The 16472-nt window shown below is 37.4% G+C and overlaps 3 protein-coding genes across 8 annotated transcripts; all 3 read right to left on the reverse strand.

Moving 5' to 3' along the window:
• Nucleotides 1-2450: 2450 nt before the first annotated feature.
• LOC107814235 (putative F-box protein At5g55150) lies at nucleotides 2451-3149 on the reverse strand. The gene has a single exon (XM_016639609.1). The coding sequence runs from the start codon at nucleotides 3147-3149 to the stop codon at nucleotides 2451-2453; it is 699 nt and encodes a 232-aa protein (XP_016495095.1).
• A 190-nt stretch (nucleotides 3150-3339) lies between these two features.
• On the reverse strand, nucleotides 3340-6272 carry LOC107814238 (glutaredoxin). The gene is made up of 4 exons (XM_016639610.2): nucleotides 6008-6272; nucleotides 5521-5609; nucleotides 3710-3808; nucleotides 3340-3617 (listed from the first exon to the last, which is right to left on the reverse strand). Exons 1-4 carry the CDS (start codon nucleotides 6109-6111, stop codon nucleotides 3532-3534), a joined length of 378 nt encoding a protein of 125 aa, XP_016495096.1. The 5' UTR covers nucleotides 6112-6272; the 3' UTR covers nucleotides 3340-3531.
• Nucleotides 6273-7279: 1007 nt separating this feature from the next.
• Nucleotides 7280-15902, reverse strand: LOC107814239 (uncharacterized). Of its 6 annotated transcripts, none has more exons than XM_075251694.1 (14): nucleotides 15813-15902; nucleotides 15184-15328; nucleotides 13945-14080; nucleotides 12891-13027; nucleotides 12433-12634; nucleotides 11892-12130; nucleotides 11696-11807; nucleotides 11405-11549; nucleotides 11108-11250; nucleotides 10849-11018; nucleotides 9851-10147; nucleotides 9718-9773; nucleotides 9307-9518; nucleotides 7280-8593 (listed from the first exon to the last, which is right to left on the reverse strand). In XM_075251694.1, exons 5-14 carry the CDS (start codon nucleotides 12509-12511, stop codon nucleotides 7416-7418), a joined length of 2631 nt encoding a protein of 876 aa, XP_075107795.1. In that variant the 5' UTR covers nucleotides 12512-12634; nucleotides 12891-13027; nucleotides 13945-14080; nucleotides 15184-15328; nucleotides 15813-15902; the 3' UTR covers nucleotides 7280-7415. The 6 variants fall into 6 exon arrangements, with proteins under 6 accessions (XP_075107795.1, XP_075107798.1, XP_075107794.1 ...); XM_075251697.1 differs by having other exon boundaries at nucleotides 13949-14080; nucleotides 15813-15899; XM_075251693.1 differs by lacking the exon at nucleotides 15813-15902 and adding an exon at nucleotides 15415-15616.
• Nucleotides 15903-16472: the final 570 nt, after the last annotated feature.

Consider the following 16472-nt stretch of genomic DNA (forward strand, 5'->3'; position numbering starts at 1 on the left):
ATTTGCACATTCTCTGAACTTTGTTCCTAGTCCATCTTTTGCGGCCGCACAATTCATGTGCGGTCTGCACTTTGCACAAAAGTCTGATGGACTTTCCTTCATCATCTGCGGTCGCAGATGCAATTATGCGGTCCGCACTTTGTGAGCTTCTATGCCTTTTATTGCCTTGAGTTTAGATTGCTCCTTTTTGAGTTGGATTTCTTCTCGGGAGTCCATCTTCCAATATTTCTGCAATTTAGCACATTTCATTAGTTTCGGGAACACAATTCAATGCTTTTAGACTAAAACAAAAGCTAAATAGCGCTAATAAGTAGTCAAAATTCCTACTTATCATAGATCTAGCAGTAGATTGAGCATACTTTCAAGAGAAACTATAATGGCATTCAAAGCTGGAAGCTGCGGAACCTTCGTTACAATACCCTTACTCTGTGGTGAGAGGCCAAACATAAATAGTAGTAAATCCACAGTTGAGTAATGCCATAAATTCCTTTACCTGCAGAACCTTCTCCAGAAATTTGAACTAGTTTGGAAGAGCACAGCCCCTTAAAATAATCTGTTTTGTTTGCACTGCTTTGAATAATGGATGCCTCAGACAAGTCATTATCCAAAAAATAAGTAACTCTGCCTGTTCCAGATGCTTTATGCCCCTCAATGATGCAGAAGATATAGACCCCCTTTTACTCCACTGCCCTATAGCATCTCAGTTATGGCATCTGTTACTTTGCCTATTCAAGACAAAACAAGTGATATTATATAATGCACAGGATGCAATCAGGTATTGAAAGGGACGAGAGAGGAAGAAACAATTCAATATAATTTTGTTCTTTGGGTGATCTGTAAAGAAATGAATTCCAAGTCTGAAAGCAAAGAAGCCTCGATCCATACATTCAAACTCCTTGTGTTTTGGACTAGATTGAAGGACGTATATGGCATATGCATACTCTTTTCAAGTCCCTTAGCTCTTTCTATAGATCACTTTTTTAACAGCCTTTTATTTCTTTTGCTATCTCTTGTACACACCAGCAGCGGCTCAGTGAAATAGTAAAAAGAGATCATGTCGTGCAAGAGTATGGTTTGTTCGTTTTCCATGCTTTGTGTCAATGGTTAACTACCTATGCAATTTCTCTTGTATGTCTCCGGGAGCAACTCATTTAGAGTGCCTGTTTTTATATATGTATAGACTATATTTTTATCAAGGTTTATATGCATGCCAACATGTTTTCGTTTAGGATGATATTAAATTAATTTGTGATGGAGGAGGAATGTTGTAAAGATATATACAAAAGAAATTATGTATCTCAGGGTTGCTAACTTTTTTGGCTGAGAAAGATCAGCTAAGAGGGCAGATGCTAAAATTTGATTTCTCCCATCTTTGTAGAATTCAATGTCCATTACAGTAATTTTAGTAGGTCAGTTCCTGGCAATGACAATTTGACTTCCAACAGTTATCTGGCTATTCCAGGATTATGTGGAGGGTTATTGACAAGAACACATCCACTACTGCCACATCCTCTTCCAGTTTCTAAGAAAAAAAGTATCTCATTTCTTATATATCTTGTTTTATGCTATTCTTGAGGTAATTATCATAATTCTCTTGTATAAATGCTTTCAGAGAGCAACAAGGAGAAAAAGGGCAACACAACTCCAAAGGACATAAGATGAAAATGATCAAAACAAAACCATTGGTTCTGCTAGTGAGTCCAGGTCAGAGTATTCAATAACATCTCCAGAAAGCACAATGGTTTCATCAGCTTTTTTCAAGACGTCTTGGCCAATAGACTGAGATTCGAAGATTCACTTTAAGCTCCAACTGAATTTGTTGGGCAAGGAAGACTGGAAGCACTTACAAGATCAAAACACCGGTCACTAGGATTAAGGGTTAGGTAATTTCAAGAAGAGGACGCAGAGGATACATCAAATGAAGCATCCCCATTTATTGCGGCTTGTTGCTTCTACTATTCCAAGCAAGAGAAGCTAACGATTATAGGAGTACCGGTAAAATGGCCGCCTCTTCGCTCATCTCTATCAGATATGTAGTCGTTCTGTGTGAAACTCATTTCACCTTGTAATAAATCAATTCCTGCTCGAACTAAAAGCCCTTGAAGAAATAACCTCAACATACTTTTATGGAAGCATCTTATACCCTCTTTCTTTTCTATAGACATCTAGAAGATGGTTATATCACCTACTTCTGCTGCTTTCGCAAAGGTGACTGTACCTCAATATAATAGATCTTGACAGTTTCCAGTAAGAGATTAAGGCCAATACTGATTGCTTTCCAACACAACATACTTGGAAGCAAGTACAACAACTAACGGGAGTATCTCTTGTCCAATTATACGAAAAAACGTAAATGACATGCTGTAATTATTTGAAACTAACAGCAACTGTTATGGTAATTCAAGAACATATAGCATAATAAATATAGTAAATAAAGGAAGGTGTCTGACTCAATACACAGTTGGTGTGACCCAAGTTGGAGGACAAACACGACTGAGCGAAACACCTTTGTAATGCGGCTGGATACTGCCATCTGCTAAGTAGAATACACCCATGTCCAAGCCGCCTCCTTCTGCATAGGCGAGGTATGTTTCCCAAAAATCGTCAGTAAAATAAATGAAGTTGGGCTTGATTCCTGGAAATTGAGAAGCTTGGACCGAAAGAGAAGCATTATATAGCACCAAGAAAAAAAAACTGTCACCTAATTCCCTGGTTTGCGTCGCTTTACCAGCAGCTAAATCGACCTGGAAAACTCGAAAATTTGTCGTCCCATATGTTACATCCTCCTTAATATTGGATTCTGGGAGGATAGTCAGCGGAATCCTGTCGCAATCATCTTTGACGTGCCTTACTTGGACACCGTCGCGCACAACTACAAATAATGATCCTAGTGATTCTAGGATGTATAGCTGATGTAAACGGTCTCCAGGAAGCTGAGCTACGATATGACTTCTAGTGGGTTTAGGGCCAGCAACATCACAAACTAGGACGCGGCCCAAATAATCGACTGCATAAAAGTGGCCATTAAAATATACCACATCACCATATGGAGAGTGAGAGCACTGCTCCCAGCGAATCCTGGTCCATCTCAAATCACCTGGTTCGGACATAATAACAAAGGGCAAAGGAGTACGCAAGTCGATATGCATGACGTAGCTGTAGTCTCATCCTATAGACTATAGTCCCATAATATACAAGGGACGGGATTATCGTTTCCAACGAGATTTATAGCACAGAAACAGCAGCAGCAAATTCACTCTTGTCGGAAACAGAAAAGCATATGTAACGCGAATCTACAGTATATACTTCTCAGACAGATGGTAAAGTTGCAGCAGTAAGTTAGAAAGGGAAAAAGGTATAAAGAAATGTTTAGAAAACTTAGGTAGGACAAAAGAGAAACAGAAACTTGAAATCCAATGCCTTATTAAACAACCCCAATTAGAGGAGGCCCGAGGCCGTTAAAGTTACAGCAACAGCAACCTCAACTTCATTTTTATTGTCAGCTTAACAACACTGTATAGATAGATGTGTTTACACTTTGGCAGAAGTGTTGGGAACAGCAGCAGCATCCTTGAGCAGGGGAAGTAGCTTTCCCTGTTGATGCTTCTCTACTATGCCTGCAGAAGAAGAAATAAATGTCACAGCTGCGGGCAAGTTTTAGACGGAAGGAAGAGATGGTGATAAAAGAGTATAAGTTGACGATTCTTACTGTCGCAGCCACCAACATGTTTCCCCCCAATAAACACGTTTGGCACAGTCCTCTGCCCAGTCCATTCGAGTAGTGCTTGTTGCACCTCATTTCCATCACCTTCAGATAAACAAAATTCACCAGAGAAATTCTCATCGACTATAATCCGCAACTATAGGGTTCAGGAACTCTTTGAGTAAACACACATTTTGGCAAAGCTAAACTAAGCCAACAAGTTCAAGGTATCTATTAGAAGACCCAATCCCCCAAACATGTTCTAGCCAGTGCTTCTATGTAACATTGTGCACTGGAGCCATGCCTCCAGTGTCCCACACCAAACACTTATATATGAAATTTCAACTAGGATACGGTATAATAATTTGTGTTTTGCTTAAAATGATCATGGGGCCAGAAAGTTCCTTTCAATGGGTACAAAATACTTTCTATTTAAAAGAAGTATCATGGTAACCAACAAAACATTTATAAAAATCATTCGTAATTCTTAAACCTCTAGCATTTAAGAGTGTTGAAAATTGAATACTTAATTCATTCTAAGACATTGGCAAACAGACCATTACAATTAAATACATAACACTCTTTTTTGCCTAATCTACTCTATCTTCGAACCTTGGTGCTTATAATATTTTAGGGACAACATTCCTTTGCAAAAGGAGGTCGAATACCTCTTTGGCTCTCTTAAGAAACTCTAGGGGTCAATTCCTAATATACCCATAGAGAAGACATCCAAATCTTCTTAAACATTTCCTTTTTCAATTAACATAGAGATAGAACAGTTGAATTACTATAGAAATTGAAAAAGGAATGAAAACAAGACAGTGGAAGTGAAAGGAATCTTGTCACGAGATTTCTATGATTTTCTTAATTGTTGTTGAAAGATAGGATGTTGGGTGACAAAAGGATCATATATAAGATGTTTACTACAGAAGTGACACATGGAATCACAAAAGAAGAAAAAAGAGGAAATCTAAAACACTACCACCCCACCCCTGCTCCTCCTCCCCTCTCTACCCCCTCCCACCCCCCCCCCCCACCCCCCAAAAAAAAGGAAAAAAGAAAAAGAAGAGAAAGCAGGTTCTGACCCTAAAATGATGGGCACGCCTAGACTATTCAATCATTGGGAACACCTCGATTATCCAATCAGATATCTCCTACTAGATTGGGCACACCTCAACTATTTCACAGCATACCTGCTATCCCTCACTGTCAATGAACCAACACTTAGGCAATGAAAAAAATATCGCCTACGCTTTTCATTTCAATTTATGTATCTTTGTTTGACTGTGAACGAAGTTTAAATAAGAATTCTAATACTGTGATCTTTATATACCACAAATATCTTTTGAATGTCTAAAAGATATGATGTCATTCCTATGAGGGAAAAATGAGAATGTCCAACCTGAGAACTTACGAAATATAAAAAGGTGACATTCTTTAATAAATAAAACAAGAAGGTAGCACCCAAGGGTGAGAACGACGAGGTCTCAGGTTCAAATCCAGCGGAGGGGAAAACACTAGGTGCATTTGTTACCTGTTGCATACGTACTATAAGGCATCCACAGGTGCATTTTATACATTTACTAACCTTCCTCTTAACTAGTGAAACAAATCAGCTAACAGAAATTCAAATTTTTCTGCTCAATCTCAATCTTTCAGTACCAAAAAAAAAAAGGAAAATAGAAGAGAAAAAGCAGAGAGGATTGTTTTTGCGTCTTGAGATAAAACTAGATTTAGGAGGGATAGACATCACAATTTTTTGCAGCAACAAGGATGTATAAAGAACATAGAAGCAATTGCCATGGGGAATGACTCACTTTCCTGGTCAAGTTCAATAACTTTGAAAGTAGCACCAAGTTGGGAAAGAAGCTGCTTCACCCTCGTGCAATACCCGCAATATGTTTTACTGCACGAAGAAAAAGCAATTAAACAGCATGGAGTCATTAATAAACATAAACTTCCTATCACAAATGAGACAAACCGGGAGCTCATTCAGAACAATTAAATGTTGTATATATGAAGGTTAAAGAAATGGCCTGTAACCTTATACAGTGAAGATCATCCTGATATTTTCAATGCTAGAAAAAAAAGATCGTTTTCCTAAAATTCCCCTTTCCTCTCCCGAATCTTGCAATAAATAAAAAATAGGCTAAATTCCCAATAAACCAGTTCATATTCCCCAATTTTTTTTAAAACATAAAAAACCAAATTGGAAAAGTAAAATATTCCTCTTTTTATTACTAATAGTTTTAATATTGAAACTGAAATCAAGATAGAAACCCCAGAAAAAGTAGGTAATTATACCTGAAGACGACGACGGGGTTAGAGGAAACGATCTGTTTGGCTTTGGTAAGGGCCATCTCCATTTGTTCTTTGCTAATCTGAGGTGAACTGAACATTGATCCCATTGGGTCTTTCCTTTATATACAGTAAGTATACAAAGAGATGAAGGATTTTAAGTGCTTGTTGTTTGAAAGATGGCACAGGTGGCTTCTTCTTCCCTCGTTTTCAGTGCCACCCCAATTTTCTCCTGCGGTGAAATTTGGAAACTTTGATACTGCTTTTGACATTTTGATCAAGAAAAGGGAGATGGCATCTAATAGCAATTTGTTTTTTCAAAAATGCTTTTTGAGTAGTAGAAATAGTTTTTGTTTGGCCAATTAATTTAAAAAATATTTTTGAGCACCAGTTATTGTTTAGCCAGTATATTTCTCAAAATTATTTTTTCTGCAGTATATTTCTCAAAATTACTTTTAGGTTGAAGCTACTTTTTTCTGTTAAACTGTCAAAAACATTTTTTTTTCCTTCAAAACATGGTATAATTATGTTCTGAATTGCGTTTATTTTATGCATTCACGGCAAAACCCAAGGATTCCAATTTTTTTTTGGGAATTTAAGTCAACACAAAAGATAATAAAAAAATAACTTCCTTTGTTTTTTTATTTCTTTTGCTACTTACTCCTCTGTCCCAATACTTTTGTGCACTTTCACAAGTCAAGTTTAATATCAGTCATATTCATTTTATTTAATATTTATACGTGATTGGTAAATTTTAGACCTTTCATTTGATGTAAATTTATATAGATGATCAGAAAATTTTAAGCTTTTGCACAAGGATTCTTTTCATGTAATTTATCTTTTTTATCTTCTCATTGCAAAAGTGGTTAAAATCTACCAAAGCCAAACTCGACATGAAAGACGAATTAAGATAAAAGTTTTATGACACAGGGAATACTTACATGGAACTTTTCTTTTTGGATTGGCTAATTTTACTTTTCATAGTGCTATTTTATTCCTGAAGAAAGGTGAAAAGAGTACTATATGAAGCATCTTCCCCCCCCCCCCCAAACCCTCTTTGTTTCAAGGACAATTTATTATCCAATCGAAAGACGAAAAGATTTAGTATAAGACAGAAATATTCAAGTTTTGACATTGACAGCATGCATTTATACTCTAGGGCTATACACTGATACATTCTATTAGTCCAACAATCCTCATTATGGAAATATAACATGAACCTGCAAAGCACATAAGCTCAAAAACAGTCAAGCAGGGCGAATCCAGGATCAACGTGAGTGAGTTCAGAATACGTATACTTTAATTTAAAGCATACAGATACATTGTTACATAGTTAAAGCAACAAGTTCAAACCCGCTTTAGATGTAGTAAAGTAACCAGAATATACTACTCCATTGTATAATGAATAAGATGTTTATGACTTGGAAGCAAAAATAGCTTCTAAATCATTGTACAATCCTCTTGGTTTTGACTTGAAGTCTGCTGATGCATCTATAGATGAGCTCCCACTTCTCTTTGTATTCCAAAATCCGCTCCATCTAACAGTACTTGTTGAGGGATCACTTGGAGCTGCATTACTGTCTTTACTAAAGCTGGATTTTGCTAGTTCTCTTATTCGTCGCATCCATGCTTTGTCACCTGAGCTTCTACTACCAGAACTCCTATTCCTGTCACCAGAAGAAGTAAAATCCCCAGTTTCCTTTAGTCTGTGATCTAACAAAGCAGATCCGCTTTCGAGCTTTCTGATCAATCTTTGAGGAATGAAAAACAAGAGGAATCCAATTGATGCTGCTTTCAGTCCGGAGCAGAAAGAATTGTCATCAGGACCGAGTCGCTTTGTCTGTCTGTATAATGCATACCATTCATTTAGCAGCTGGACCAAAAATGCTATGAAGAAAAGTGCAAGCATGGCGATTCCAATTTCGGTTTCCTTTCTTGATGAATCTCTTTCTAAGAGAACAATGCAAGCAGCAAAAATACCTACTTCGCAAGCAACTGAGATGATCTCAACAAGCTGAACCTTCTTTTTAATGAAAGGCTTCTTCAGAACCATAAAGAATAGCTGGAAAGAAGTGATGCTAAGCAGGACAACTATCGGAGTTTTTGAAGACCACTTCTTCAAATAAGTACCAGCCACAATTCCAAGACAAACACGCTTCACAAATTCAAGAAATGTGAAGTATATTCTTAGAATACCAAACACCTTCTGGATAAAAGGTGCTTCTGCATCTTCCGTCTCATCGTCTGTTGCAATGACTTTGTCATGATGCTTGCTAGGATTTCCTCCTGTAATCTGAGAGAGCATATACTTTGGTGGACCCCTTAGATCCTCAAACAGAGGGCCAAACACGATTAAATATTTAGAATCGCGTGATTTTTTCCATGTCCACTGACCTCTTTTACCAGGACCTAGGGTAACTCGGATTAATTCTTGATACCAATGGAATGTCTGCCCAACTTGGTGTACCTCCTTATACTGAAGAAGCTTCCCTAACGTGATTCCAATAGAGAGGAACAAGAGCAATGCTAGCAGTAGAAATGATACTAAACCCAAAAGTAAAATGCCAACAACAATTCCTGCAGTTGATCCTCCTAGAAGAAAAGAAGAACAAATTTGTGATCTCGTAAACTGGATTTACAAATCTTCGACTGATGCAGAAAGAAACTATAAAATGCGCAGATCCATTCTAGTAGAGAACATTCTTATAGTAAATGATAGATTATCTCCCTACCAAAAGATGTATCTTGATACTAAAAATATTTAGGATCTTAATAAAGCTGTTAAAGAGCTGTAGCCCTAGAGGCTGGATACATTTTTAGATATATGAAACCGTGCCTAATTTCTAATAATTGATGTGGTTTTCTCCTTTTTAAGATTTGCAATAGGACTTATCATCTGCATGTCACGGCTCCTACTCGGGGAGGGGGTGTCAGGAAGAGAGAATGATAAGGTAAACACAACCACGACAATTATGCAGGTAATATCTATTAGCTTCGGTAATAATGATCTACTGGCAGCTTTAACTCATCATGACAAAATCTATGCAAATCACAATCTTTCAGAAATCACACACAGTTCTAAGAGCTGTAATGCTTTGAACCTTGTGACCTGGTCAATATCTGATTAAGGTAAGTAGCATCTAACTGTTATAGATAAGTACTGTATTGGGGATCAGTCACTACAGGTATATCTTATCATTTATAAATGTGAAAATTGATGTCTTACAGGTGGAATGCACTCGTTGCAACAGAATGCTATAGGGCATAATGCATAAAGGAGCATCGTGCTTATGAATTGGAAATACCTTTAACTATATTTACTGAGACTTTGCAAATGCAAGGTATAGCCATAATTGAAAGGAAGATCTCAAATCTTGGAAAGACCAAAGCTCCATAACTCCACTTTTTTTCTGTGTCCTTTCTCAGTTTTAAAATAAAAAGGAGCAAAACATGCAGTAATATCAAGCTGCCTCCAATAACGGCTAACCAAAACATGCTTCTGTCGAAATCTCTCCACCTGGAAACAGCAGATGAATTATTCATTTACAGGTGCTAAATCTATCTTTTGCTTAAAAGCTTGAGAAAATTATTTTCAAGTACATGCACTTGATCATCCTTTTCTTTTTTCACTAAAACCTAAGCCCCAATGAATTGGGAAACTAAACACCTTTGATCACTTCAAAAGATGTGATACAGAGACATTTTTCGGTACTTACCCACTTGAATATTGTGGATCCAGGATATACTGAGCTTCCGGATGAAGATTCTGGCTCTGCCATTCAGAAGAGCACTCAACAATGTGATCAGGGAACAAGTATTTAAGTTATGGTGAAAGCTGTGGATTCTAACCTCGAAGATTGACCTATATTCCATAGGACTAAGTGGCAGCCCATATAATCCTGAAGCTTTGTCCACATTGTATTTGTCTGTTTTCATTCCAAAATCATTAATTTTAGAGCCGTATGAATGTGAGTTTGTCGGGGAACTCGGTCCCCTCATGAATGGAAACATGCTTCCAGTTTCCCATGGGAGCCTCATGTAAGGAACACTCCATTGCAGGCCTCTAGCAAATTCGTAGTATTCAACTGGCAATGTAACTGGCAACCATCTCGTCAATGCACATACCTGAATGTGACAAGCTATTCTCTGTTTCAAGACACAAAAAGAAAAGATGTGCATTCAGAACATAATGTTATGGATCAATCAATCTAAGAGTGCTATTTTGATCTCAAAGATTTTGTAAATTTCAATGAACTTAATGGACATAAGATGCGTGGACATTTCCAAAAATGTATTCGTCCACATTAGAGCCTTCTGATATTGCTAGTGAGAGAACATAAACTCTAAACACTACCCAAATAAATCATCAACAGAACTCAATCTTAATGGTATCTATGCCTTATGACCCCTTTTCCTTGGTAGCTCAGTAATGGTAGAGCTGTTGTCTGTTTAAATATTTCCTGCTCCAACCGTTGAAAATAGCAGGTCGACATATTAATTTTTTTTCGGAAATTATGCTGCCAGCACAGAGGTACTAAAACTGGGAGAAAAAGTTATTACTCCGAACTCCACAAAAATAAAAAAGAATCTGACTTGTGACGAGTGATCTTGTCACACTGGAATATTTTTTGGAGAAAGCAAATGATTATTCCCTTCTCATGGTGTTGCTTCCGAGAATACATCTCAGGAACAAAGGACAACTTCATGAGCTTCACTAAGAGCCTTAGAGTTCTAAAATTCAAGATCTTTCATATCCTTCCCCATGTATTTAACAACCAAAGAAGTACCCATATAGACTGCAGACCTATACGAGTCTAACATAAAGTTGTTAAGGAAGGGGTATTTACAAAAAGATTTCTAGCAGGATCAGATGTCATAAAAGAGCTTGGTCTTGAGTATGCACCAACAGATTGGAGGCTCGCAGTTGACACAGTGAGGAGCCCTGCTGCAAAAGATGTTACCACGAAAGCAGCAGTTGCAAAGATGGAAAGCACTTGAGATATTGATGGTACAGTATCTGTAAAAGAGTAAAAGGAAATCATACATGATTAAAGCATTTTCAAAGCAAAAGAAAGTGACCTTGAGTTTAGAACTATCGAATATTACAGTGCAGGAGCTGGAGAACATTAGATTGCAGGTTCCTATTTCCAGCAACATCACCAGTTACATTTTCCGGGATGCTCACAGAAACAAAATCTTCTCTGGCTTGTATATTGACAATGTAAATGCTTCTACTCATTTCTTGAAAACTGGAAATACATAAGAAACATTAAATCAACGAGCCATGATTGGTACACGATAGTAGTAATGATGTTATTTTCTTCATAACTTGCTAAGGAACAAGCTTTATTTTACAGGAGAATCTTTTGACCGAGGAAGATCAGTATACAAGGAGATGCTAACCTCTGCAAATGTCCTCCAATGATGGACACATGTGAAGAATTAAATCCAAACACAGGCTTAACGAACTTTATCCATACAGGAATTTGCTCTTCACAAGTTCTCATCCTAGATGTTGTGCTCAAGCTGACAGCAGGCCGTTGCATATCTGAAGGTCCAATGAACAATTATATTTTGGAGAAACAAAATAACTAGCATATCATACATTACCATGCAATCACATATCATCCACATGTCAATTCAGCAGGCGAGAAGTAGAGGCATTCTCCTTTCTTAACAAGGAGTCAAACATACCGTATAGAAAAGTAACTGGAGTTACTGGAGCAACGGAGGTTCCCTGTCTGCTCAATATGAAGCTTGATCTTAGGCTCAATGTGACTATTGCCGTCTGTGATATGCCTTTAACCTGGAAATGAACCAAAGAAAATGTATTACTTAAAAGAAGTGCAATGGAATATCAAATTGCATTTAAAAATTGGAAAGAACTAACCTGAAAGCCAAATCTACGTTCTCCCAAACTATTTCCACTAATGGGAGTAACCAACCCCTGACTTATGTTCAGGGAATTCAAAATTTCAGTAGATGAGTTGACAATAGGTTCTGTAAAGTACAAATACACCTTCATGTTCTCAGTTCTATTGGTAGCTAGCACTGTTCTCGTTTCTCTGTCAATCTGTAGTAGCCTTTCAGGTATTTGAGTCCTTATGTCAACGGACACTGTTCTTCTATCTGTTGAATCCAGTATCAAAGAGACTGGAGTCAGTCTATATTGATCGGCACAGAGTTAATTGTTGATTGTTAATCAATTATCTTTATACACTAGGATTCGTTTCTCCAGTATATTCATATTAAGATATCACATATTAGAATTTGTTTCAATTGTCATAGAAAGAAAGACGTCTCTTTGGATCATGAAAATGACAGGGCCTTCTAGAACAATAATATAACTCTGAAACAGAAAATCTGATTTAAATAGGATCATCTCTTAAAGAACTGATATCAACATGATAAAGGTAAGGCAACTGACTCACCAAAATGTATAAATATTCTTGAATTTTCTGTCCTTTTAAATTTGTTTCCAGCAGAGTCTGAACAGAAGTTTTTATCCATTACCACGACCACTCTTCCATACTGATCACGTGTAGACAGACTCACGACAACAGAAAATTTAAGGTCTGGCTCAACAACTTTGAGTGTGTTTGGCACGATCTGTCCAGGGCCATAAACAAGAAGCTGCAAAAAGAACACAATTGATAACTAGGTTTTGAGATGAAGAGATAACGAAAAAGAAATTTCCATGAACCCTAGATCCCCTACACAACTCTTTCCATTACAAGTACAATTTTGAGAATGTTTGCAGAGGTGAACTTCAACTAACGAAGCCAAAGGTCGAAAACTTTAAAGAAAAGATACTTAGACATTATAAGAAACCAAGCTGTCATGCAAAAGACTTCCCATTGCCAATATATTTAGCTTCTCATATACTTACATTGCAGGAATTCGTGGAAGAGCATCCAAAACCACCGTGGGTCCAACATGGCTCGCTGAAAGATATGTTCACTGAAACATTTGAAGCATTCGTAAAAGATGTCGGTGCAGTAATGTAGGCTGTAGGAGGAATAGTGTCTGCAGAAGAGTAGGGACATGAAATCAGGAAGTGAAACCATGAATGAATTTTAACTTTACCAACAGTTACAACTAGACTTGAGTCTCAAACACAAACACAAATACATCATGCTTAGAAAAGACCAAGAATATTTTCTACCTGTCTACAAATTGGAAGGCAGCTGAAATAAAAACAAAAATTGATGATAACTGTGCTAGGAGGCCTAAACAAGGTGAAAATTGGAACATGTAGCCTCTTTATTCGAAGTTTGAGCAAATGTCTTAAAATGGTTGAAAGATACAATAACAACAACAGCAAAAAACCCAACGTAATCCCACTAGTGGGGTCTGGGGAGGGTAGAGTGTATGCAGACCTTACCCCTACCTGAAGAAGGTAGAGAGGCTGCTTCTGGAAGACCCTCGACTCAGGAAAGAAAGAGAGGAAGGATATTACATGGAAATAAAAGTTTACCTTGTCTTTATGTTACAAAGGGTTCCAAATCTATCTGGATAATAAGAAGAAAGGGGCAAGCTAAAACATACTCCGAACAGGTTGCTGGATTGAAGTAGTACAATATACATCAGCCCTCCGGCTGCGGAGGGTGTTCGATTCCCACATTCTGGGCAAATAAAGAGACAGAGAGAGGGAGACTGTGAGATCAATCTCCATTGGCATTTGAGTGTAGGAAATGATCCAGAGCTCCCTCATTTACATTCTCTCCACTATTTGGTAATCTCTCCCCAACATATGTAATAGCTAACTATCTTGAACAAAGAAGGCCCAGAAACAACAAAAACAACTTAAGCCTTAACGACAGAAGTCAAAAGTACACCACAGAAGATAGTGGTCATTTTTATGTGCGCTAAGTGGTAATTAAGTATCATGAACTACTAGGGTGGCACCAAGACCATGAAAAGAAGAAAAGGTTGAGTGCTACCAACAGTCCAGTTATAACGAGCGCATCCGACTCCATGAGATCCGTTGGTGCAAACTTCAAATGTATGATTTCCATCTAACAACCGTGTGTATAAAATTTCTCCGCTTTCACAAACAGAAGACTTGTGATCATCCAGCTACAGCAACAGTAAATGTAGAATTAATTAGTGGTGTAACGAAGCACAAAAAACTAAATGAATAGAAAAATTATCAAGTGGAGAATATAAAAAGTGAAACTCAATGAATATAGAACAATCTTCATGGACCTTAGGGACCAAGAGAATGTATCTTTTAAAATTTGCATTTTCCTTGACGGGTACTTTTCAATATATTCTATGGAGATGTTATACCAGAAATATTTCCAAACAAATTTTGGATGATAATAGGGAGATGCTTACACATTCATGTACAACATAGATATTTTTCCAGAGGCATGCATAACATCAAGTGACGGAGATGACACCTTAGGCCTCAAGTTTATCGTTGTAAGGTATAATTTGACAGTAAGATGGCCCTTTTCTAGAATATTACTAATAATTTAGATGGAAGTCTGTTGACAAGAGGGAAATAGCATGAAGATGGCTTCTATGAGCTCACTGATCCTCATCTTAGATACAAATAACACCGATGCACTGAACCCCTTCTCTTCTTCTGTTTTTTCTCCTTAAACTAACGTGGTAAAGTTAGTGCTTGCATTGGACTCTTATCTACTATAGACAACTAGATATGTGAAACAGATTACTGATAATGTTGAATTCGAATTTTCCTACGCTTGTGTCTTTAAGTTAAATACTGAAAAAGAGTTCCAAATCCTATATGTTTAAGTATGCCCAAACTTTGAGTAAAATTAACCAAATTAGGCAATCCCATGAAATTGGCTTTTGCCGTTGAGAGGTGAAGTAGGAAACGGAAAACAGATTCCTTTAAGGAATAGCTACAGCATATTCTTAGTGCATTCAATTAGCAGCATGGATCTGGTTGAATATTTGGATATTGTTTTTTCCTAGACATTCAGATTTAAGTCATTACAGTCACTCTCACATGCTTTGATCCTAAAGCCTGAGAACATGACGACCATCAAAATTCTCATAACTTGATACATGCAAATTCAAGGCCACTCCCCATTTTGTCTCTTAGAGAAACTCCTAATTTGCAGCAAATGGTAATAAGGGCGTGCATGTGCTTTGCATAAAAAGAACAACTCGATGATATTTAACTGTACTATAGCATGCAAACTGACCTTGCAATAAGTGGAGCAGTCCGCACAAATGTCACCATTGCCGCTCACCAAAACTTGAAAAGCAAATTTAGCAAAATTCCAGTTTGAGAATGCGCGAGGTGTCCTCAGTAACTTCAAAGAAACCTCTGAGCCATCACAGTGTACTCTGAAACTCAGAACAAGGAAAACCCAAGAGAGCAAAATCAGCGATGAAGATTTTTCTCGACCCATTTAACAAGAATTACATCTCACCCGATTGAATAAGTACTTCAAGAATGTGTAAATAAAAAAAGCAAGAAAAATTGTTTGTATTTGTATGGCACGAAAATATGTAAAAGAGGCCAAAGGAAAAAAAAAAATGTAGCAACTTAGAGGAGGAACAGGGGAAATGGGTATTAGTGGTGGAAGTTGAATGAAGGCTTTGTGTTGAAGATATAACACATGAGACTGAGAGTGCAACTGTGAGAGTGAGTGAAGATAAATAAGAGAGAGGAAAAAGATTCCAAACGGGCAAAAAATTGCGCAATAAATGAACACAAATGACAGGGACGTGAGTTGCCATTTGTCTATGAATATGAGATGAGAGAGAGAGAGTTCTAAGCATTTTAATGCAGTTCGAGAAAATGATGAATTCTGCTACAGGACAATACCATCGTCGAACTCTCCATTTGCGGAAATTTAGCCTGTTAGGGACCTCTTCTGGAGCTCGTAATGAATAGTGTGTATTGTGTTTCTTCAGTGTCTTCAAAATTAATAAGCAAGACACTTAACCTACCGGGGAGGGAGCAATGGTAAAGTTGTCATGGTATAAGTTCAGTCGTAAAATCAGTCATTAGTGTCTACATTAAGATAGACTGCCTATATCACACCTTTTAGGGTGTAATCCTGTAGGATACTTCATGCACTGTACTACCTTTTTTAGGCCTACCAAAAGTTACAATTCCGTAGTTCGGTAAAGTGTAAAGTTAAATTCTTACATCTCATTCCTTAGTTACAAGGAATCCGGAACCAAAGTATGGTTCATTTGGACCGAAGAGACACAAATAGGTTAAAAAAAACTGGGCACCGTTTTATATATAGCGCGGTTATTCGCCGCGCTATACCTTAACGATAATTTTGTCCGTTAAGGTATAGCGTTGTGAATAACCGCACTATATATAAAATGTGGTCCCACTAATAATTCACATGCACTTAACTGACCCACCAATAATTTATATGAGTATAACACCTATTATGCATGCGCTATACATCCACTAATTGTACCACCGGACTAGGTTTTTTCTTATTTAAGGAGGTTCTGAATTTGGTAA

The sequence above is a fragment of the Nicotiana tabacum genome, chromosome 4, assembly GCF_000715075.1.
Source record: "Nicotiana tabacum cultivar K326 chromosome 4, ASM71507v2, whole genome shotgun sequence".
Taxonomy (NCBI): Eukaryota; Viridiplantae; Streptophyta; class Magnoliopsida; order Solanales; family Solanaceae; genus Nicotiana; species Nicotiana tabacum.

Excerpts from the sequence above, each read along its gene's own strand:
- LOC107814238 (XM_016639610.2), bottom strand. The coding sequence starts at position 6,111 with ATGGGATCAATGTTCAGTTCACCTCAGATTAGCAAAGAACAAATGGAG. Across the intron at positions 5,610-6,007 it reads AACCCCGTCGTCGTCTTCAG|TAAAACATATTGCGGGTATT; the intron begins GTATAATTACCT and ends TTCTTCGTGCAG. Across the intron at positions 3,618-3,709 it reads ACATGTTGGTGGCTGCGACA|GCATAGTAGAGAAGCATCAA; the intron begins GTAAGAATCGTC and ends CTTCTTCTGCAG.
- LOC107814239 (XM_016639611.2), bottom strand. The coding sequence starts at position 15,393 with ATGGGTCGAGAAAAATCTTCATCGCTGATTTTGCTCTCTTGGGTTTTC. Across the intron at positions 11,550-11,695 it reads TCCAGTTACTTTTCTATACG|ATATGCAACGGCCTGCTGTC; the intron begins GTATGTTTGACT and ends TTGGACCTTCAG. Across the intron at positions 11,019-11,107 it reads TGTTCTCCAGCTCCTGCACT|ATACTGTACCATCAATATCT; the intron begins GTAATATTCGAT and ends ACTCTTTTACAG.
- LOC107814235 (XM_016639609.1), bottom strand. The coding sequence starts at position 3,149 with ATGCATATCGACTTGCGTACTCCTTTGCCCTTTGTTATTATGTCCGAA.